General features: G+C 42.2%; 2 protein-coding genes and 1 non-coding gene across 4 annotated transcripts in view; 1 reads left to right on the top strand and 2 right to left on the bottom strand.

Moving 5' to 3' along the window:
• TXNDC11 (thioredoxin domain containing 11) overlaps positions 1 to 16,987 on the bottom strand; it is a 70,191-nt gene extending 53,204 nt beyond the window's left edge. The window contains exons 1-3 of one of the 2 annotated variants that reach the window (XM_066382596.1): positions 16,569 to 16,987; positions 8,285 to 8,501; positions 4,395 to 4,492 (exon numbers count right to left, since the gene is read on the bottom strand). In XM_066382596.1, the coding sequence (XP_066238693.1) occupies positions 4,395 to 4,492; positions 8,285 to 8,501; positions 16,569 to 16,828 (575 nt within the window). In that variant the 5' untranslated portion in view covers positions 16,829 to 16,987. Of the gene's footprint in view, positions 1 to 4,394; positions 4,493 to 8,284; positions 8,502 to 16,568 lie in introns of those variants that run through there. The other variant, XM_066382597.1, reaches the window with a different exon arrangement.
• Positions 16,988 to 20,964: 3,977 nt separating this feature from the next.
• LOC136404667 (U7 small nuclear RNA) lies at positions 20,965 to 21,027 on the top strand. Its single transcript, XR_010751382.1, has one exon. It is a non-coding gene; the product is annotated as a U7 small nuclear RNA (small nuclear RNA).
• A 1,480-nt stretch (positions 21,028 to 22,507) lies between these two features.
• The window catches only part of ZC3H7A (zinc finger CCCH-type containing 7A), a 43,533-nt gene continuing 42,290 nt past the window's right edge, over positions 22,508 to 23,750 (bottom strand). The window contains exon 23 of the mRNA XM_066382594.1: positions 22,508 to 23,425. Within this exon, the coding sequence (XP_066238691.1) occupies positions 23,236 to 23,425 (190 nt within the window). The 3' untranslated portion in view covers positions 22,508 to 23,235. The remainder of the gene's footprint in view (positions 23,426 to 23,750) is intronic.

Raw genomic sequence — 23,750 nt, 5'->3', positions numbered from 1 at the left:
CAAATACTTTTATAGGCACTTACACAAAAGATCACTAAATGAACCTTAAACCTACTTAATGCTTTACTGTAACAACAGAAAATTATATGAAGGTACAAGTCAACAATTTGTATAAATGATTTTTCTTATTTTCCATACCAGGTGTACTAAGGGATGCACAGAAATTGTATTATTACATTTAGTTATCATCCTAGTAAGCTAATCAGAATCCTCACATGGCTTTCGTTGATCTTGTACAATACTGACATGCATTGCTCAAATATAATTTGGACAGGACAGGGAATACGGCAAAATTCAGCAACTCCATAACCTTTCTTCTCACTAAACTGAAATTGACATTAAGCTACACTGTTAATAGTAAGAAGAGAGAGCACAATAAAGAATTATATAAATGCTATGGTCATAATACTATAATATACAGTTACATTTTTTTTTTTTTACTGAGAAAAAGAGATAAACAGGGACAGACAGACAGGAAGAGACAGAGATGAGAAGCATCAACTCGTAGTTGCAGTACTTTAGTTGTTTATTTTATTTTATTTTAATTTTTTTTTTTTCCATTTTTCTGAAGGTGGAAACAGGGAGAGACAGTCAGACAGACTCCCGCATGCGCCCGACCGGGATCCACCCGGCACGCCCACCATGGGGCGACGCTCTGCCCACCAGGGGGCGATGCTCTGCCCATCCTGGGCGTCGCCATGTTGCGACCAGAGCCACTCTAGCGCCTGAGGCAGAGGCCACAGAGCCATCCCCAGTGCCCGGGCCATCTTTGCTCCAATGGAGCCTTGGCTGCGGGAGGGGAAGAGAGAGACAGAGAGGAAAGCGCGGCGGAGGGGTGGAGAAGCAAATGGGCGATTCTCCTGTGTGCCCTGGCCGGGTTTAGTTGTTTATTGATTGCTTTCTTATATGTGCCTTGACGGGGGCGGGGGGGAGTCCAGCTGGGCAGAATGACCCCTTGCTCAAGCCAGTGACCTTGGGCTTCAAGCTGCCCCAAGGTGTCATGTCTATGATCCCATGCTCAAGCCAGCGACCCTGTGCTCGTGCTCAAGCTGATGAGCCCGTACTCAAGCCAGTGGAGCCCATGCTCAAGTCAGACCTCAGGCTTTTGAACCTGGGTCCTCAACATTGCAGGCTGATGCTTTATCCACTGCACTACCCCCTGGTCAGGCCAGTTACAGAAATTAACACACACATATAATGTGATAATATAAACACAATTCTTTGGTGTGCACTACAAAATATGATGCAAAGGAATATTAGCACAAAAAAGTAAAAACAGCATTCTACATGCACAATTGGGAGACAGTTAACAATTCTGTAATTCAAGACTTACTACAACAGCCTGACCAGGCAGTAGCGCAGTGGATAGAGCGTCGGACTGGGATGCAAAGGACCCAGGTTTGAGACCCCAAGGTCACCAGCTTGAGCGCGGGCTCATCTAGTTTGAGCAGAAGCTCACCAGCTTGGACCCAAGGTCGCTGGCTGGAGCAAGGGGTTACTCGGTCTGCTGAAGGCCCGCGGTCAAGCCACATATGAGAAAGCAATCAATGAACAACTAAGGTCTCACAACGAAAAACTGATGATAGATGCTTCTCATCTCTCTCCGTTCCTGTCTGTCTGTCCCTGTCTATCCCTATCTCTGACTCTCTCTCTGTCCTTGTAAAAACAAAACAAAACAAAAAAAACTTACAACAACAAATTTGTTAACTAATTTTAACTGGTTTAAAAATGAACCCCATTCACCACCAACAATTTTTAAAGGAAGAAATATTAAAAATCATTTGATAATTCCTTTTAGACAGCAAAAAAGGAACCAACCAATTTGGAAACCTCATTTACTCAAGCAAATAGGCTCTGCTGAGTTTTTTTTATGATGTTACAAGGGTTCCAGTGACTTGTAATGAGAAGATCCCAGAATACAGAATGGGAAACATCTTTTAGCAACACACTACAGCTATCACTGTAGGACAAGCTGACCTAGGACTACTGAACTTTATACATGCTGTTTTGAGAACTACTCCCTGCTTCATAGCCTTTTATAAACACAAAAGATCACTAAATGAACCTTAAATCTACTTAAAGCTTTATTACAACAAAGCTTTACTTTGTAACTGGTATTAATATAAGCCAAAAGAGTGGAATCTACTTTCACACAAAAAAGCTCATTAATTTCTTTATGCAGCTACACTTAGGTAAGTCATTACACAACCAAAGGAACGACACACACAACAGTATAGCGGTATGCCCAGTGATGAGACTCAAGGGTCACATCTGCAAGCACATTAACCAAAACAATCTCAAGACTACCAAATATTCACAACATTCACATGTGTATGTGTAAAACAAGAGGGCTTGAAGACACTTAAATAGAATATGAAAAGACTTCCTTTTGGATGATTCTGTGCTTTAGCACCTCCTTCTATTTTTGAAACACTGGGAATGGCACATGTTGAAATGACTATTAATAAGCCTGAACTGACTTAAGTAAAATTTCAACAGGTAAAAAGGAGGGCAAGCACTTCAAAGTGAGTACCAACCTCAACTTCCTCATCTGTAAAATGAGAGGGTAGACTAGATCTCTCTAAAGTTCCTTTCACGTTTTTTCAATCTTTCTATAAAACTAAGAAAACAGTGTAAGACAATATTGTACACCCACATATCCCAAAATGATAGTTTGTACTTGTTTCAAGGGAACTCTTCTGATTTTAATATCACATCAAGTTAAGTCCACCTCTGGGCAACTGGCTTAGTTATATACACTTGCAAATCCTATACTGCCTACTAGATATCTGTGTCCTGTTTCCTATTTCCAAATATTTCCCATTTCCAAGAAAAGAACTGCAGGGTCCTTTATAAGGAATGCTCATCATCCTGTTAACAGAGCACAGAATTCTAGAACCTTCAAGTATGGTACTTTACACTTACCTTAAAAAAAAAAGTAACCATGAGAAGTTACTCTGAGAAAAGTAGTTATATATCTAGAGGAAAATTTGAGGGTAGAGACAGGGTAGGAAAGTATATTCTTGCCCAAAGAAATAACACTATGTCCATACATTTTTTGTTAAAAAACATCAATGTGTGATAGAATGTGACAGATAATTGGCAAATGATAATCTGCTGATGTTTACTATAAATTCTCATTGATTAAGGCCCAAGAAGTTTAGAGGGGAAAAATACAATCTAAAAAGTAAAGCTCTTACTAATTACATCTTCCTCACCCATTCTACCTTCATTAACAAACTTCAAGCCAACTACATTGAACAAAGTCCAGAATCCCATCTCATGTCTCCAAAATCCTTCAAGTCAGATTTTGGCCATTATTTTAACACCCATAGCAAGGTCTGGGCAGTACTTCAAAATCAAACACCAATATTTCTGCAGCAAGATGAATAAGCTGTCATGTTAAGTAGGATAAAGACTAAAGGCAGCCTCTTGTTCTCTAGGCCAGATGAATGCATTTGGGGACAATATTTATAAAAAGTCTTTCAGATTTTTAGAGCTCTGTGGATTTCAGAATTATGGATACAGGATTATAGATTTATAGTCATTTTCTTCCCAACTGAAAAGACAAGACGATACCCTCTTGATTATGCTATCCTGCCAGGTAACAGGATAAGGACTTTTGTATATTTTTATGCCATAAAATACATTTATAATATCTGAAATGTACAGCCACACAATGGACTACTGGTAGTATTAGAAACAAGGTTATAATGCCTGACCAGGCGGTGGCGCAGTGGATAGAGCGTCGGACTGGGATGCAGAGGACCCAGGTTCAAGACCCCGAGGTCACCAACTTGAGTGCGGGCTCATCTGGTTTGAGGAAAAGCCCACCAGCTTGAACCCAAGGTCGCTGGCTCCAGCAAGGGGTTACTCAGTCTGCTGAAGGCCCGTGGTCAAGGCACATACGAGAAAGCAATCAATGAACAACTAAGGTGTTGCAACGCGCAATGAAAAACTACTAATTGATGCTTCTCATCTCTCTCCGTTCCTGATTGTCCCTGTCTATCCCTCTCTCTGACTCACTCTCTGTCTCTGTAAAAAATAAATAAATAAATAAAAATTAAAACAAAAAACAAGGTTATAAAATACATAATGACATGAAAAGATGTTCACATAAGTAAGAAAAAGCAGTTTAGGAAAGAGTATTACTACATGATACCATGGTTTTATTTTTAAAAGGGGGGGAGGGTGAATATATATACTAACAGGAGAATATAAATGAAAACACAGTGATTACGTATGGCTGATAAAAATCATCCAGATCTTTTTATTGATTTATTTTTCCTTACATGTATTTCCTCAATACTTTTAAATAGAAAAAAAAACCAACAAAATCACTTCAAAATTGATAAACTTAGTTGTAATTAAAAACACTACTTAAAATTTCTTACCTCCGATGATACAGATATATTACAGGAAAATAAAAGAAATGCTTCTGTTTTCTGCATTTACCCTGGTTCCACCAACAGTTAATCGCCACAAACAACACCTGCAAAGCCAAAAAAGGTTTCAAATGTGACTATGAATAACAACAGAAAAACTACAAAGTCTTAAAAGATAAAATTATAGATATGGAACTATACCTCTCTGAAACAGAAAGTGTAAAAAAAATTGTTTCAAGAGTTCAAAGAAGGTCATCACTGAGTTACAGTATAAAAGAAAAACTCATCTACCAGGTGGGGCAAATGTAGGTGTACATGTGAAACGGTTTATTCTTGTATTATTATCAATATTTATTAACCATGTTATTTTTCATATAAACAACAGTAAACCTATGTTTGCTCCACCCTGTACAGTGTCTAGCAAGGACTGAATATTCTGAAGTCTGGCTAAAGAGGAAAATGATTTCTTTTGAATTCTAAAGTGAATGAGCAATAAGGAGCTTTTTATAAGCATAATTAACACTAAAACTTAATAGAAGGCTATGTCTTTTTTGTCAGAGCATCTTCAAATGGAGAAATGTTACCTACAAATAAAACATTACAAATTTCAAAGGACCACTTTTAATCATTATATTAAAACTAATAAAGGTTAGCAGATTAAAGCTATACTGCTCACAAAAATTAGGGGATATTTCAAAATTAATATGAAGCTATAAAATATCCCCTAATTATTGTGAACAGAATATATTCTAAAATGTAGTAGTACTGAATAGCTGAAAATATGAATTGAGTACATATATATATTTACAGGTAGATCCCAAAGTATTTAAGTGTCCCTATATCTGCAGTTTACTTTGAAATGTACCAAAAATAAGATTAATAGTTCGATTACAGTAAAGTCTCTCAAGTTTGGCAGTATTGAAATTTTGGGCTTGAACTGTTGAGGATTTTTGCTGTTGTTTTGTTGCGGGAGGCTGTCCTACACACTGGATGTAAGTAAGACACTGTAGGGCAGGGGTCCCCAAACTACAGCCCGCGGGCTGCATGCGGGCCCCTGAGGCTATTTATCCAGCCCCCGCCGCACTTCCGGAAGATGCATCTCTTTCACTGGTGGTCAGTGAGAGGAGCATAGTTCCCATTGAAATACTGGTCAGTTTGTTGATTTAAATTTACTTGTTCTTTATTTTAAATATTGTATATTTGTTCCCGTTTTGTTTTTTTACTTTAAAATAAGATATGTGCAGTGTGCATAGGGATTTGTTCATAGTTTATTTTTATAGTCCGGCCCTCCAATGGTCTGAGGGACAGTGAACTGGCCCCCTGTGTAAAAAGTCTGGGGACCCCTGCTGTAGGGTGTTTGGCAGTATTCCTGGTCGTTACCCACTAGATGCTGCTAGCATTTCCCTCTCAAGTTCCCAAACCTCTGCACATATTGCCAAAGGTCCCCTGGGGAGGGCAAAACTGCCACTAGTTGAGAACCACAGATTAAAGGAATAGTAAGATGAATAAATACATAATAAAATATTAACAGTACAATTTAAGTGGTGGGTATATGGAAAATTCCTTCACCTTTGCTATATGTTTAAATTTTTTTATAATTAATATTAAAAATATATGAAGACTACAAAAAGTCACTTTTAGATGCCTTATACATACTAGATAGCAATATTGCTCAAACTTAGTGAAAATTCTTTAAAGTTCCATTTAGAATCTATTTATGAGAAAGAAAACCAAAATATCTTTATTTGAGGTTTGTATTTCATTTTTTTTTACTCAAAAATAGGGCACAATCTATCACACTTCCTCATTTTACCAAGCAATGTGACTCAAAATATTTTTGATGATTTCTAAAAATAAACCTGTTCCTTTTCCCTACTGAGGGATACATAATAAGTTGTCGATTTAGGAGATGAAAATTTTTTTTGAAAAAATGCAGAGCAGGTCAGTTGTCTATGGCACTATAATCTCAGCCACTTGTTGTGTAATCTTTAACAAACTGTTGTGCCCTCTAAGCCTGAGGTCCTGCTCAGAAGAAGAGCACCAGCATCAGTGTGCAGAGCTGCTATGAGGAACAGCACAGGACCAGGCACTCTCAAATATTCCTATGTAACCATACTGAAGGGCATACTGCTTAAGTTGACAAAAAGATAGTAACTGACATCCTAATATACTATGTAATAGATTCTCCACTTGTTCTCTACATATTCTCTAAACTCAGAAAACTTGGGGAATGACAAGCAAAGTGGTGATTTGCTTTGTGCTAACATACAGCTCACCTCCTAGTGCTGCATTAGAGTTCCTATTTCTTCCCTGGAAGTATCTGTCAGTTTGTTTATCATTTGCCATTTAAAAGTGGGAGAGGGGTGGGTTAAAGGAAAGACAGGGGACTAGATCAAATGCAGGGGCCCACAAGTGGGAACACAAATCACACACCTCTCTCCCCAAGAAACGGTGTTACAGGGAATGGATAGCTATGTTTAAAAGGTACCTGGTACCACATTCAGTGATCTATAATGGTTAAAAATGTTTTACTAGGCTGAGTAGGAAGCCTAGCCACCATTTATAACATTGTTTCTAAGAAAAACAAACTGAAAGTTCCAGCCTGCTTAAGTAACCTCAGATCAGTGGGTCCCAGCAGCAGCCTCTTAGAAGTCTGTGGATACTTTTATTGCTACTTACAATGACTGGGGAAAGGGGGGTGCAGGGAGCTACAGGGCATTTGGTAGTGGTGATCTGGGGCTGTGTAGATATCTCGCAATGTTCAAAACGGCTCTACACTGGGAAGAGTCATCCCAGAGCAGTTTTAAATGCCCTGCACAACACTGATGTTGGGGAAAATCTGTTTGTTATTATTCAAACCTAGAACCTAACTCCATTTTAGATGTGAAACCAAAGTACCGTTTTTGTGTTCACTGAATTTCTCAGGAAGACAACTTCGGTGTCAATTGAAAGCAAAAAATACTTTGTATGGTTTAGAACTTTACCAACAGTTAGTTAGCTGTTTGTCGTTAGAAAAATCAAATGACCAACAGCGATGCCCCTGTGGTATCTGAGTCCAACACATTATACTTTTATCAATCTACATTTGTGACTATCCTATCACATTAGCTATACATAAAAGGACCTATTCTGTCCAAGCATTTACAAACTGAAACATACATAAATTAATTATATATTACTATGACCCCCACCTTTGTTATAATTAGTGCATTAGATTAACAACTTTGAAATTATATGTGTAGGGAGGTTTTCTCATCTATGAATTCCTTTTCAAGGAGTAAAAAGTAATAAATATAAAACAATTGTTTTATTTATTTTTTTTTTCTCTTCTTTCTCTTTATTCTCCAGTTAGCATTTACTGCCAGGCATCTCTCTAAAACAATTGTTTTATAAAAAGCAATTGGGATCCACTGGGTTGAAAATCACTGCTGTACAAAATATAAATCCCTCTTATGCAGCACAAAGGTTGCATTCATTCATTATGTTATATATAGTTCAGGTCCAAGTGTGGGTATTTAAAAGGTCAGCTAACTACACTGCAGTCATATTGTATAAATTTCTCCTAAATAAAATACCTAACTAGCAAGTATCAAACAGATTCAACTAGGACTTTCAGCTCTCTACTTACACCAGCACAAAAACCAAACAGCATGGTATCCTGGAATGAGCACGAGCCTATGTCACGAGATGCAGAATCTGCTCCCGCTCCCCTCGCTAACCACACAGGATCATCACAATCAGAAATCCTTTGTTTCTTTATAGAAGACTTTAGAATTTACAAAGTGCTCCTAGCCTTCCTCTTGGCAAAATCAGCCAGCTGGGTAAGATGTCTCTCTATGGGGACACCCTACTCTGCAACAAAACTGACACTTGACTCTAAGTGCAAATGTCAGCATTACCTGGTCTGAAAGCTGACTTGCTGCTTGCTCAACTTCTGCCCTGGCAGTGATGGACTGTCCACACCACGGGGCGTAGAAGAACATCAGCACCACCTCTGAATCCCGGCGAACATGCTCGGCGTAGTCCAGCTGACCCTGGAAGAGGTCAAGAACTGGAGACCTCGAGGAGAAAAAGCTGACAGGTGGCTTTGCTGGTATTATCACATCTTTTGCTCGACTAAAAAAGAGTAAACACAAACAAGATAATTGAGTTTATCCTAACAACAGCTTCCTATGGAAGGGGAATGAAGCTTAAGTCTTGTTTTGAATAAAAAAATGGAGTCCCCCGAACACTGGAGTCCTGGAGTAAGAAAGTAATATTCTGTGCTAAGGCCATATGTTGCTGAAAGAATGAGAGATATGAAAAATATGCTGGAAATTATTCTATAATATTGTCTCTCCAGCCTGACCAGGCAGTGGTGCAGTGGATAGAGCATTGGACTGGGATGTGGAGGACCCAGGTTCAAGACCCCAAGGTCACCAGCTTGAGCGAGGGCTCATCAGCTTGAGCCCAAAGTCGCTGGCTCAAGCAAAGGGTCACTTGGTCTGCTATAGCTCGCCCCAACCCCCGTCAAGGCACATATGAGAAATCAATCAATGAACAACAAAGGAGCTGCAATGAAGAACTGATGTTTCTCATCTCTCTTCCTTCCTGTCTGTCTCTCTCTCTTTGACTCTGTCTCTGCCACACACACACACACACAAAAATAGTAATAAATAAATAAATATTTTAAAAATTAATAATAAATAAATAAATATTGTCTCTCCGGGTGTGGAGTGGGAGAACAATAGGGAACAGAGTAGAAGAATGTCTTTGAATAATCCATATTCTTGCCTCCAAATTTAAGATTGACCCTCATCCCTCGGAAGTCTTGTTCCCCACAGGATCCAGAGATCTCCAGAGCTTCAGAATTAAGCTTGCTCAGAATTAAGGGGAGGAAGCATATGTGGCTACTGCTGACAAAATTTCTCTAGGAAATGCTTATTATCAATTCAACTTTGAGAAGCAAAGCATATTAGCTGGAGTTGGCTTGTACTTACCCAGGGCATTCAGGAAAAATAATAAGTAATAATACAGATTTCTCCAGATACATATCATAATCTAAAGGCTAATAAAGATGAGTAACAAAGCAACAGCCCATTTAACCAGAAAACAAACTTTCTGTGTACTTGAGGTTCTCAGAAGGGAGTGGTCAGGAGGAAAAAGAAAAGAAGAATAAACAAGTGGTCAAAAGTCAAAGAGATATCACAACTTTCCCCATTAAGACAAAAAGGTCTATGCTGAGGTGGCACCTATCAAGTTCAAGGGGCCTAAAAACCACCTTGAGTTGTCCACAAAACTGACTGAAAAGGCATAAAACCATTATAGCAGTTTAGCTAAGAAATCAGTAGAGGAAATAAAAATAGAACCCTAAAAAATATTCAATTATCCTGACCAGGCAGTGGCGCAGTGGATAGTGTCGGACTGGGACATGGAGGACCCAGGTTCGAGACCCTGAGGTCGCCAGCTTGAGCACAGGCTCATCTGGTTTGAGCAAAGCTCACCAGCTTGGACCCAAGGTCGCTGGCTGGAGCAAGGGGTTACTCAGTCTGCTGAAGGCCTGCGGTCAAGGCACATATGAGAAAGCAATCAACGAACAACTACGGTGTTGCAACAGGCAACGAAAAACTAATGATTGATGCTTCTCATCCCTCCATTCCTGTCTGTCTGTCCCTGTCTATCCCTCTCTCTGACTCTCTCTGTCTCTGAAAAAAAAAATTCAATTAACCCAAAAGAAAGCAGAAAAGGACCAAGAAAGGTAAAAAAAAAACCCAGAAGGCACATAGAAAACAAGTAGCATAAGGTAGATTTAAACCCAACCATATCAATAATTATATTAAGTATCAAAGTACCAAACCATCCAATTAGGAGGAAGATTTCCAGACTGGATAATGAAGCAAGACCCAATCAATGCTATCTAAAAGAGACATATTTTAATTTTTTTTAAATTTTCCTGACCTGTGGTGGTGCAGTGGATACAGCATCAACCTGGAATGCTGAGGTCACCAGTTTGAAGCCCTGGGCTTGCCCAGTCAAGGCACATATGAGAAATACTCAATGAGCAACTAAGGTGAATATGAGTTGATGCTTCTCTCTCTCTCTCTCTCTAAGAAACAATAAATAAAATCTTTAAAAATATATATCTTGGGCCTGACCAGGCGGTGGCGCAGTGGATAGAGCGTCGAACTGCGATGCAGAGGACCCGGGTTCGAGACCCGAGGTCGCCAGCTTGAGTGCGGGCTCATCTGGTTTGAGGAAAAGCCCACCAGCTTGAACCCAGGGTTGCTGGCTCCAGCAAGGGGTTACTCGGTCTGCTGAAGGCCCGCGGTCAAGGCACATATGAGAAAGCAATCAATGAACAACTAAGGTGTTGCAACGCGCAATGAAAAACTAATGATTGATGCTTCTCATCTCTCTCCATTCCTGTCTGTCCCTGTCTATCCCTTTCTCTGACTCTGTAAAAAAAAAAAAAATTTAAAATAAATAAATATATATAAATAAATAAATATATATAAATTTAAAATAAATAAATGCATATGGATGTCCCAGGTTCAAGTCCCTGGTTATTGAAGCTCAGGTTATTCTGAAGTTCAATAACTTGTGAGATGAACCAGCCTACCCTACTTACTTCACCCAAACATATGTAAAAGAAAATTATATATAAATCCATACAGACATATATTATTAAGAACAATCTGGAAGAATCAAAGTATCAGATGGCTCATAAAGATGATTCTAAGAGGCACTTAATTGCGTTCTAACTTCACACATGTTCAAATAAACTTGATAATCTGGTTTCTCAGAAAACAGCCAGGTACAGGCAGTCCTCTGTATCCCTGGGTTCCACATCCTATGCATTCAACCAACCTTGAACTGAAAATTTTCTTTAAAAACATTACACTGCTGCTGATGTGTACTACCTAATTAGGCCAACCATGGCTGCATCTGTACTGGACATGTAGACTTTTTCTTGTCTTTATTCCCTAAACAATACATTATTTCACATAGCATTTATATTGCATTAGATATTATAAGTAATCTAGAGATGACAAAATATATGAAAGGATGTAGGTAGGTTATATGCAATACTAACTACACCATTTTTTTTTCCTTATTTCTGTTTAGAGAGAGAGAGAGACAGACAAAGGAAGGGGGAGAGATAAGAAGCATCAACTCGCCTGACCTGTGGTGGCACAGTGGATAAAGCGTCGACCTGGAAATGCTGAAGTCGCCAGTTCGAAACCCTGGGCTTGCCTGGTCTAAGACACATATGGGAGTTGATGCTTCCAGCTCCTCCCCCCTTCTCTCTCTCTGTCTCTCTCTCCTCTCTCTCTGTCTCTCTCTCCTCTCTCTCTCTCTCCTCTCTAAAAATGAATAAATAAATTTTTTAAAAAAAGAAGCATCAACTCATAGTTGTGGCACTTGAGTTGTTCACTGATTGTTCTCGTGTGTGCCTTGATGGGGGGAAGGGGCTCTAGCAGAACCAGTGACCCTTTGCTCAATCTAGTGACCTTGGACTTCAAACCAGTGACCTTTAGGCTCAAGCCAGGGACCATAGGATCATCTCTACGATCTAACGTTCAAGCCAGTGACCCTGCACTAAGCTGGTGAGAAGGAGCTCAAGCTGGCAACCTCAGAGTTTTAAATTTGGGTCCTCAGCGTCCCAGGTCAATACCCTATTCACTGCGCCTCCACCTGCTCAGGCACCACCACACTGTTTATATAAGGGACTTGAGCATCCAAGGATTTTGGTTTTCAAGGGGAGTCCTGGAACCAATTCCTTGCCGATACCAAAAGGCTGTAGTAGGAAGGAGGAACTTGAAGATACTGACAACTCTGAGATATGAAGCAGAGACCCCAATATCTAGAACCAAAAAAGAAAACATAAACACCTGAGACCTAGAGCTAAGCTACTCTAAGAACCTTGGGTCATTTAGTACGAGGGAAAGAGTCCCACATACTCCCCTGCATCTAGAAGGTGCTAGCTTGCTGAATTGAAGACAGTTTTAAATATATCACTTGACCTGGTCAGTGGCTCAGTGGATAGAGCATGGGTCTATCGTATGGATGTCCCAGGTTCAATTCTTGGTCAGGACACACAGGAGAGGTGACCATCTGCTTCTCTCCTCCTCCCTTTCCCCCTCTCTCCATCTTCCCCTCCCATAGCCAGTGGCTCGATTGGTTCGAGCTTCCACCCCAAGCGCTGAGGATAGCTCAGTTGGTCCAACCACGTCAGCCTCAGGTGTTAAAAATAGCTTGCTTGATTAGAGCATTGGCTCCAGACAGGGTCGCCAGGTGGATTCCTGTTGGGCACATGCAGTAATCTCACTATCACCTGTCCTCTCACTTCAAAAAAAAGAAAAGATAAAAGAAAGAAAAAAAATATATATATATATATATCACTTAACTATTTTAACCAAAAATTATTAACATCACAAAGTTGTTAAAAGTTGAAGCAAATCTTTCTGTACACTCAAACTAACACTTTAACTCTGCAATAAGGGAGCTTTGTCTATGTAAAATATCTTCACAACTCAAAAAACTCAATCACTTAGAAAATTATTTATTTTTTATTTTTTTGTGATAGAGACAGAGAGGGGGACAGACAGTAAGGGAGAGAGATGAGAGGCATCAATTCTTCAATGCAGCACCTTAGTTGTTCACTAATTGCTTTCTCATATGTGCCTTGATTGGGGGGAACTCCAGCAGAGCGAGTGACCCCTTACTCAAGGCAGTGACCTTAGGCTCAAGTCAGCGACCATGGGGTCATGTCTATGATCCCATGCTCAAGCCAGAGACCCCTTTGAGTTTTGACCCCAGAGATAAAATTAAAAATTATCATAATTTTTTTTAAAAAAACTGTTTATTGAGCCTGATCAGGCTGTGGCACAGTGGATAGAGCATCGGACTGGGATGTGGAGGACCCAGGTTCGAGACCCCAAGGTCGCCAGCTTGAGCACAGGTTCATCCTGTTTGAGCAAAGCTCACCAGCTTGGACCCAAGGTTGCTGGTTCGAGGAAAGGGTTACTCGGTCTGCTGCAGCCCCACGGTTCTCATCTCTCTGTTCCTGTCTGTCCCTGTCTCTCCCTCTCTCTGACTCTCTGTCACTGTAAAAAAATAAAATAAAATAAAAATAAAATAAAAAAATAAAATAAAATAAAAATGTTTATTGAGCAAACCTTATTGGGCTATAGGCACTGTACTATGTACCAAAGGTGATAGTAGCCTGACCTGTGGTGGCGCAGTGGATAAAGCGTTGACCTGGAAACGCTGAGGTCGCCGGTTCGAAACCCTGAGCTTGCCTGGTCAAGGCACATATGGGAGTTGATGCTTCCTGCTCCTCCCTCCCCCCTTCTCTATCTCTCTCACTCCCTCACTCTCTCTCTCCTCTCTCAAAATTAATAAAAAAAAAAAAATTAAAACAAAGGTGATAGTAGTGAGCATGTTTGGCAAACAACCAAACATGTAAACAACAACCAATAAAAACTCAAAATGATCACTGCTATCTGGGACATTTAACAAGGTGATAGATGTGACACTAAATCCTAAAGCTCCTCTAATGGGGTACTGGTCAGAGTGGGTGGTTATCTTTTAAGCTGAAACCTGAATGACAGGAAGATACTCGTGTAAAGAGGAGAGGAAGGCCCTGTGGCACAAGAACTCCGAAATTCTGCTTTTGGGAGGTATTAATTTTCTACTAATTCAACTGCATGTTAAGTGTTAAATAATATAATCTGAGGAAAAATGCAGGTCTGCGACAGTCAAAGGATAATTGTCAACTTAGTATTGCTGCTTTGCATGTTCAGAACAGTCCCTAAAGTAAACACACCAGGTAAAATACGTGGCCCATCAAAAACCAGACACTAACTAGGAAAGAGTGACATGTCCCTCTGCCGTTTAACTCTTAAATTTGCTAAACATTTTTGAGAAACTACACTTACAGCTTTCAAGTCTAAGTAAGTCTCAGGTACAAAAATCTCAAAAGCTAGTTGTAAATAAGAAAGGCTTGTTGCAACTCCCAATTATATACATGTGTGAGTGAGTGTATGTGTGTGTGTGTGTGTGTGTGCATGATACACATGCACATTTTTTTTCTTCCAAATCAGGATAAAAGGAAAGTGAACAGGATGAAGTCATGGAGATTCAATGCAGAGAAAGGCAAGGAGAGAGATTAAATGCTCAGAAATATACAATCATTAGCTGTGTTTCAAAGCCAAATCAACCTTTCATATGGTATCTGCTTTGAACTCAACTAAACAGCAGACACTGAAGAGGAGTCTCCTTTATTTCGGGTCTGGGGCTATTAACAAAAACTAAATTTTAAAAATTGTTACTCTTCATTAAGGTTGTTCTCATTAACACAAAAATCTTAAAAGTAAAATAGGAAAGGGGGTCAGGAATGTTCAAGCTGTACAGTAATAAAAGAGTATAATAACACCACTCAATCAAACAGAACTCTAAAAAAAGTCAATCTGAGTCTATTAGAAGACTGTCAATTTTGCCAGTGGCACAGAAAGGACCTGGACAGGCAAGCTGGGTTTCTCTCTCCCAGCTGAAGCAGCAGTAACTGGATTACACTCTTCCTTCTTCCTGAAATCTGAAAGGACTTTCATATCTAGTAAGTCATTATTTCTATAGACAGACAAGCTAATGTCAATAAGCTCCCCACCCTTAGAAGGATGGGGAGGATACCTCTTATTTGAACCCAAATGCCACACTGCAATTATTTTATCTTGTAAAATATTTTGCATATTTTACTTGATGAAGGAACACGATAAAGAGCAAGGTCAAAAGCCTAGTACTTGACAATAAAGGATTCAAATTCTAGCTCAGCCATTTAATAGGGTGGGTATGATTTGGGGCAAGTTTTGTAACATGACCAAAGCTCAAGTCCATTATCTGTAAATTGGAAGGACACGACCATGTCCAGGCTTTACTAGGGACTGAAATTTAAATGATCCACTCTAGGCTCTCAGATTCTGCGTTAAGAAATACATTCTTAGAAGCTGTAGTTCTCAAGCAGGCAATTTTGGTCCTCAGGTGACATTTGACAATGTCTGGAGACATTTTTGGTTGTCACATTTGTACAAACCAGGGACGCTAAACATTCTACAATGAACAGCCCCCCACAACAAAGAATTATCTGATCCAAAATACTGGCAATGCCAAGGATGAGAACTCCTCCTGGTAGCAGAGCATCTGGCACATGGCAGTGCTCAATGGTAGTTATTATCATTTTGTTTTCTTTCCACTACAATCCCCAATCCTTTGGCCTCTTTGCCAATAAGGTCCACTACTGCACTTAACATGTTCAGTAACAATGTTACAAGTTAAAATCCTCCTCTCCGGGGTCAATACACCAACACTGACATAAACTGGAGTCCCAGGAGATACACTGGATTTGGGAAGCCAAAAATATTCCTGAAGTTTAAAGTAAACTTTGTATTTGTGTACTTTCTCAAAAAGAGGCTCATTAATTTTCATTTTTCCTGCTCATTATGCATCAGCCTACTCAGGCCTTTCCTAGTTCCAGGAAAACACCAGGCTTGTCCATCTTCAGGACCTCTGCGCTTCCCGTTCCGTCCACCTTGGACACTCTTCCCCCAGATCTTCCCAACGCGGGCCCCTTCCCCTTCTCGCGTGAGCTTCCTCTGTGGCTTCCTTAGGGACAGCCTTTCTGCCCCACCCGCCCCGCTTCCATATTCCCTACAGCACTTGCAGAAGTCCTTTAATTCTAAGTTGACTTGTTCACTTTCATCCTCATCGCTCACCTTGGACGCGTGCTCCCCATAGTAGGTGCGGACGCACAATCTTTAGATCAATGCCTGCATGGATTCTCAGAGGAGTCTGGGGCTCAAATGGGTTGTGAGTTACTACATTCGAAGCATACGGGATACCAAGTGGGTGGTCAAGGAGAGTCCTAAGCTTGGGCAGAAGTGACAGGTGCACTCCCAAGAAACCCCACCTGAGCAGCTCAGAACCCGGCCCACCTCCGTCAGTTTTAAGTGGGTGCGTGCGAGGCAGCACCCGAGAACCTCGCCGTATGGGGGGCTGGCCGGGCAGGGAGGGAGAAAGGAGTCGGCAAAGGCGCAGGCTGGGAAAGGGTAAAGTCCGTCGCTCTCAGCCGAGTCAGGTGCGACTTCACCCCGCGGAGGCCGCTCCCGCCCCCGCCCCGGCCACGCGCCCGGCTGCGGGCCGCCTCACCTGCAGGTAAACTTGAAGGCGAGGAGCAGCGCGCAGCCGAGCGCCACGGCCCCGCAGAGCAGCTCGGGTCGCCGGCGTGCCATGAGGGTGGCGCCGCGCAGTCCGCGAAGGAGCCGGTCCGCCGAGGACGCTCCAGCCGGGGCCGGGCTGGGAGAGCCGGAGCCCGCGGGGCTGCTGCCGCCGCCACCCTCCTCCTCGGCGTCGTCGCTGCTGCTGCTGCTGCCGCTGCCGCCGCCACCGCGGCCTCCGCATTCCGACATTACATGCTCCCCGTCACCAGCTTTATACCGCCGCCGCCGCCGCCCAGGGCCCGAAGGCCCGGCCCGGACTGTCGCTCCCCAATCCCGCAACTCGTAGCGCCCGCTAACCGTGACCCTCCACGTCAGCCCTACAGCCGCCGCGGCTTCCGCCCCTGTGCGGGCGGCTCCGCCCTCCGCCCACGGAGTCTGCGCGGACGCTGACACCTCCCCAAAGCCCCGCCCCCGGAAGGCACGCCCCCTCGGCCTCGGAGCCGCCGGGATTCCGCTCCCGGCCCGCACCCTCTGCAGCTCGCCTGTTTCACCGGCCCCGCTCTCCGTCTACGGAACCTACACAGGCGCTGCCGCGAGCGTCTGGACAGGCCTACTCTGAAATCCGCCCAACGCCGATAGGCCGAGACTCGGTACCCCCACGTGGCCTACCGTGTTTTAAGAGCCGTTATGATGACAGAACACGTGCCCAATCGTCTCACTACATACAGGCCCGGAAGGACGCAGGTGCCGTTTATGATTCCTGCTGGACGGTAGGAAAACACGTGCAGAGGCGAGAAGTGTCCAAGAACTCAGGAATGAGTTGGGAAGGATCCGTCACGCCGGCTCGGTTTGCACACCAATAAAATCGGGTAATAGCAGTAACTCTTTGGGTTGTTTTGAGGATTAAATGAGGTAACTCAAGAAAAGTGCCTGTGAACCTATCCCTCATTCTATGCTTTCTCTATCTCACATCTTTTTTGTTCCTTCTTTTTTCTTTTGTATTAAGTGGATATTTTCTGGTATACCATTAATTCCTTTAAAGGTTTTTGTGGGGTTTTTTACAGAGACAGAGAGTCAGAGAGAAGGATAGACAGACAGGAAAGGAGAGATGAGAAGTAGCAATCATCAGTTTTTCGTTGGACACCTTAGTTGTTTATTGATTGTTTTCTCATATGTACCTTGACCGTGGGGCCACAGCAAACCGAGTAACCCCTTGCTCAAGCCAGCGACCTTGGGTCCAAGCTGATGAGCTTTTGCTCAAACCAGATGAGCCCGCGCTCAAGCTGGCGACCTCGGGGTCTCGAACCTTGGTCCTAGGCATCCAGTCCGACACTCTATCCACTGCACCACCGCCTGGTCAGGCCCTTTAAAGGTTTTAAACTTTTCTGTTATAAGGAAAGATTGCTCTAGGGATTACAATACACATTTTTTCAGAATTTCTACACTAGATTTATACTAAATTCCAGTAAGTTATATTGTAGAAACTGCTCCACTATAGCTCCATTCCCTCTTTTTTGTGCTGTTACTTTTTTGTTTTAATTAATTATTTTTATTTATTTTATTTTTATTTTTTTACAGAGTCAGAGTGAGGGATAGACAGGGACAGACAGACAGGAACGGAGAGATGAGAAGCATCAATCATGAGTTTTTTCGTTGCGCACTGCGACACCTTAGTTGTTCATTGATTGCTTTCTCATATGTGCCTTGACTGCGGGCCTTCAGCAGACCAAGTAACCCCTTGCTGGAGCCAGCGACCTTGGGTCCAAGCTGGTGAATTTTTGCTCAAACCAGATGAGCCCACGCTCAAGCTGGCGACCTCGGGGTCTAGAACCTGGGTCTTCCGCATCCCAGTCTGACGCTCTATCCACTGCACCACTGCCTGGTCAGGCTGTGCTGTTACTTTTTAAATCGGTTATATTACAAACCCAATAATAGTGTTATATTGTTTTATTTAATCTTCTTTAAAGAAGCTAAGAGAAAAATGTATATTTGTAGTTTTTTTATATTAACCTTATTTACCATTTTTGTTGATTTGCATTACTAATAAAAACAAATACGGTCAAAAGACACCATCCAGAGTAGGTTACTCTTACAATCTGCCCTACACTTCCATCAGACACGTTTTTTGCACAGGTCTTTATAAAATTCAAAGTACTTTTGCTGCCTGTAGGTTATCTCATGAGAGCCACAATACCTTATGGCAATGTAGGGTGGTGTCTTACAAGCCAGGTAACCACCCGCATAAATTAAAGAAATGGTTCTCTTTTTTTGGACATCTAGCTGCTGCTCTGGCACCAGAATGTTCTAAACAATGATAAATTCATTTCAGAATACGGCAGGCTGTCAAGGTCAGACTAGGTCAGCCCTAATGTGTCCATGTCAACCAGAATATGAGCATTTGTGGCCACTTTTTATAATCCGGATCAAGTTGGTGGAGTTACAGTAGGGGGGCAAGATTTGAATTGTTTACACACCAAAAAACTTGTACGACTGTTAGCAGAGAGTCCTGGACACTCAACCTTGATTTCCACTTAGTTCCCGAGTTCAGTGATGTTCATCAACTGGGAAACTGAAGAACACCACATTCCCCTGGCAGTCAGAACAGGTTTCAGACACTCTTTTTATATATCCCATATAGTAATCCTTCCTTAAAACCAGAGAGAAATAGTGCTCATTATTTTTTTAAAGTTTACAAGCATTTACTTAACAATGGATGTGTCCAATAAGGTATAGGTTGGCAGGTAAATGCAGAGGGAAGCTGACTCCCTAAGCCTGGGTATTCTGGACAATAATATTCTCCAGTGTTTCTTGGAGACTTTGTACTAAGATCCCAGAATCAGCTTTCCAAAAATTGGCATTTATCTCTTGCAACAATTACAAGAGGCCAAGTAAAGGGTGTTTGAAACCTGCACTGCCAGGGCAATATGTTCTTCAGTTTCCCAATTGATGCTGGTCCCTGGAACTAAGTGGAAGCCAGCATCGAACGCTACACCAACGGGACTCCATTGCAAGCAGCTGTCAAAGAGCAGACAGCCCAGGGAAGGCTGAAGGTGGTGGCGACAGGTAAGCACCTCCAGCACCAGCCTGCCCACTTAGGGTGCCTCCATCATCTATTGGGAGGACTGGGCAGAGGAGAGAGTTCCTGAGCAGGGCCCCACTTAGAGCCTCCCATGTGCCTCTCCAGGGCAGCTTAGTGCAGCCAACAAAACCTACACAGGACCATTCATAGTCACAAGAGCCAAAAACAGCGAAACAACCCAGATGTCTGTCAACAGAGGAATGGATAAACAAAATATGGTGTATCAGTAAAATAGAGTATCTGGCAATTAAAAGGAATGAAGTACTCACACCTGCTACAACATGGATGAACCTTGAAAACATAACATTCTTAGGGAAAGCCAGTCACAAAGGGCCACGTAGTGTGTGGTGTCACTTATATGAAATGTCCAGAACAGGCAGACCCATGCAGACAGAAAGCAGATCAGTGGTTGCCTAGGGCTCGAGAAGCAGGGCCAGTGGGTAGATTGGGTGTGGGCTTTTTTTTTAAGAAATGAAATATTCTGAAGCTCATTGTGGTAACTGTAGCCCTTTGAAATATACTAAAAACCACCAGATTGTACTTTAAAAATGGTAGTTTTTATGTGAATTGTATCTCACTTTCTTAAATGTTGGAGAAAAAAATCCATCCTGTGGAGATAAACATGTCCAAGTAGACAGGCTAATGATTACTGTTTTCTCAGCTGTTACTATTGAACTTTCCCTCTTTCATTCTACCCTTCCCCCAGCACACCCTTTCTCCTCCTGCAGTTACCCATTCACTTCTAGGATGGCTGTGACTTCACATGGAATAATTAACATTGACTTCCTAATGCTGAGACCAAGTCTGTGGCAGGCTTAGCTGCAAAGCAGAGCAAGACACTGTCTCATTTAGGTGGAAATGGAATTTGCTGAAAGGTTGGTTGACAGCAGAATCAATTGCAAGAAGGTGGAAAGCCACAGCACAGAAAATGCAGGGGAGTGTGAAAAACAGAATTCTCGTCTGGACCACTCACAGAATCTCCAACTATAAATTTTGAGCCTAGACTCCCAAGGTTAAGACAACCAACATTTTAATTGGTAAGCTGAAACAAAGCACCAGGAACATCTTTTTAGCGTTTAGTATTCTCCCTGCAAAAAGGGTAAAAAGTAGATTGGGAAAAACTATGGATAAGAAAAAAAATGTAACAAAGGCCATCCGACTAGGAAGATATAGCACAGTGGTGATCAACCTGGTACCTACCACCCACTTGTGGGCGTTCCAGCTTTCATGGTGGGTGGTAGTGGAGCAAAGTATAAATAAAAAGATAGATTTAACTATAGTAAGTTGCTTTATAAAGATTTATTCTGAGTGCTTACAGCTCTTTTTGAATTTGTCTAGTAGGTCTTCTGGTGTTTGCCGGAAGGCCCCCCAAAAATAAAAAAATTTTAAAAACAGATTTATTCTGCCAAACTTAGCAAAAATCCGACATAAAGTACTTGGTAAGTAATTATTATTATATGCTTTAACTTGCTTTAACTCTGCTTTATAAATTTTATAAAGTGGCCCTGGCCGGTTGGCTCAGTGGTAGAGCATTGGCCTGGCGTGCAGGAGTCCCGGGTTCGATTCCCAGCCAGGGCACATAGGAGAAGCGCCCATCTGCTTCTCCACCCTTCCCCCTCTCCTTCCTCTCTGTCTCTCTCTTCCCCTCCCTCAGTCAAGGTCCCATTGGAGCAAAGTTGGCCTGGGCACTGAGGATGGCTCTGTGGCCTGTGCCTCAGGCACTAGAATGGCTCTGATTGCGGCAGAGCGACGCCCCAAGATGGGCAGAGCATCGCCCTCTGGTGGGCGTGCCAGGTGGATCCCGGTCGGGCGCATGCGGGAGTCTGTCTGACTGCCTCCCCGTTTCCAACTTTGGAAAAATACAAAAAAAAAAAATTTATAAAGTAAAGTGACTTTCCTACTTTATAAATCACCATTACAGTGGAACCGGTGGGCAGTTAGAAAATGTTACTACTAACAGAGATACAGAAGTGAGCGGGAGGTATAAGAAGGTTGACTACCCCTGCTCTAGCAGAACAGTAACATTGCCAGCCTTTTCTACACAAAAAAATGTCACTCCTAACATTATAAAACTGGTCCCACTGCCTTCCCACACGAGGGGAAACCAGACTCTTTCCTGGTCTTCAAGGAGTCGGGAGCTTGCGCGTCACGCTGCAGCCCCATTCTGCTTATTGCTCTACTTGTCTGTCTCACAACTTGCAGCCCTGCCCTGCTCTCCATCCTGGCTGGACTCAAGCAGAACAAAGCCCCTTTTGTTTTCCCCAAACCTCCCTCATTCAAGGTCATTATGAAGAAGTGACTTTGCCTGAGGGCTTGAAACCTTGGTACATCAAAGCCCCCTGAACCCCTACCCCCAACAAGGACTCTGCACTGTCAATGTCCTCATGAAGAGCTGCTCCCCACACCCCAGCAACGACTGCTCCCCACACCCCAGCAATGACTGCTCCATAGCTCCCTGGTTCCAGCCTCTGGAGCAGGCTGTCGGAGAGGACAGCTTAGCCCTTTTTTTGTCTGTCAGCCCATGTCTTTTAAGACCAAAAGATCCAAGGGTATTGTAGATGCTTGTCTGTGGAATCCCACAGCGCGCACCTGAGCTGGCATGACTCCCTGCTGATCATTCATCTGAACAAAAGACAGAAGAGCGCCTAGAAGAGTTACGCCAGCCAACCAAACAAGACCCTATGCACCGAAATCTAGGGTCGGACAGAGTGGAGGTTGCTTCCATGTACCTTTATTTTGCATTGTTACTAACTGCTTAAATAAAAGTTTAAAAAAATATATAACCTGTGATTTTAGTACCCAGTCTCAACAATTCTTTGTGGAGAAAGGATCACACCAAAAAAATGAAAGACATCTACATATAAAATTTTTATTACAGGCAATATTGGTCCGTACACTACACAATACCAACAGTACAAGTTTAATCTTTCAAAATCATTTAAACAGCAAAAGACCAAGAAATAAAATTTGAGTCGGCTGATTATTTTTCAAAATATTCTCAATGCACATTATCCTCAGTTCCCTTATTAGAGTGAAACATTCAAATACAGAAAAATAACCCCATTTAACGTATACTAGTGTTAAATGGGTATTTGGCTTAAAGTCTGAGTTAAGAAAATCCTTTTTAGCAACCTACATACAGATAAGTAGCAAACTTTATTATATTAAACAAGTTCATTCTGCTTAAAATGTGTAAAGAATTTTATCCATCATGTGTCCTGATCCTAGTACAAATGTTTAATCTCTCACCATCATGGTTCTTATCGGAAGGACCATCTCAAGGAGTTGTCCTAGACATAGCCTTATCCTCTTCCCCAACACACTTCATCCAAAAGTCTGTTCAACAGATGGCAACCGGGTAGCAGTCACTTCGCCATTTGGTGCCAATGGTGCCGTGAGAGCATGGCCATACCTGTTAAACAGCCCGTTTTCCTACCTACTGTGGGTTGCTGCTCAGGAGGGAGGATAGACGCCAATACAAGCAGAAAATCTGCAGCTCCTCTGCTACGTTCCTTAGAACACTTGCAATTTTTCTGGTCAATGCTTTGATTAAATAACATACATAAAAGCCAGCATATTAGTTTAAATCTTTAAACAAAAAACTATATTTTCCAAAGTCATTATCATTTGGGGCAATTAAGTGATCTTTTCTTGCTTTGTTGAGCTTCATCTTAAGGGCGTCTCTTCTTTCTTCCCATTCATGAAGTTCAGCATTTCCATGTGCAAATTTACAGCTGCTCCCTTCCGCGCAGGTACCGTTCATATACCTGTCAGGACAAGTCAGCTTTAGAAGCGTCTACAAGTTGTTTATGAAAATCTTTTTTTTTTTAAAAGAGAGAGTCAGAGAGAGGGACAGACAGACAGGAACAGAGAGAGATGAGAAGCATCAATCATCAGTTTTTTCTTGCGGCACCTTAGTTGTTCATTGATTGCTTTCTCATATGTGCCTTGACCGTGGGGCTATAGCAAACTGAGTAACCCCTTGCTCAAGCCAGCAACCTTGGGTCCAAGCTGGTGAGCTTTGCTCAAACCAGATGAGCCCGCGTTCAAGCTGGTGACCTCGGGGTCTTGAACCTGGGTCCTTCCGCATCC

The sequence above is a fragment of the Saccopteryx leptura genome, chromosome 4 (assembly GCF_036850995.1).
Source record: "Saccopteryx leptura isolate mSacLep1 chromosome 4, mSacLep1_pri_phased_curated, whole genome shotgun sequence".
NCBI classification, from domain to species: Eukaryota; Metazoa; Chordata; class Mammalia; order Chiroptera; family Emballonuridae; genus Saccopteryx; species Saccopteryx leptura.
The sequence above is the reverse complement of the archived record's forward strand: the minus strand, read 5'-3'. Positions and strand labels throughout refer to the sequence as shown.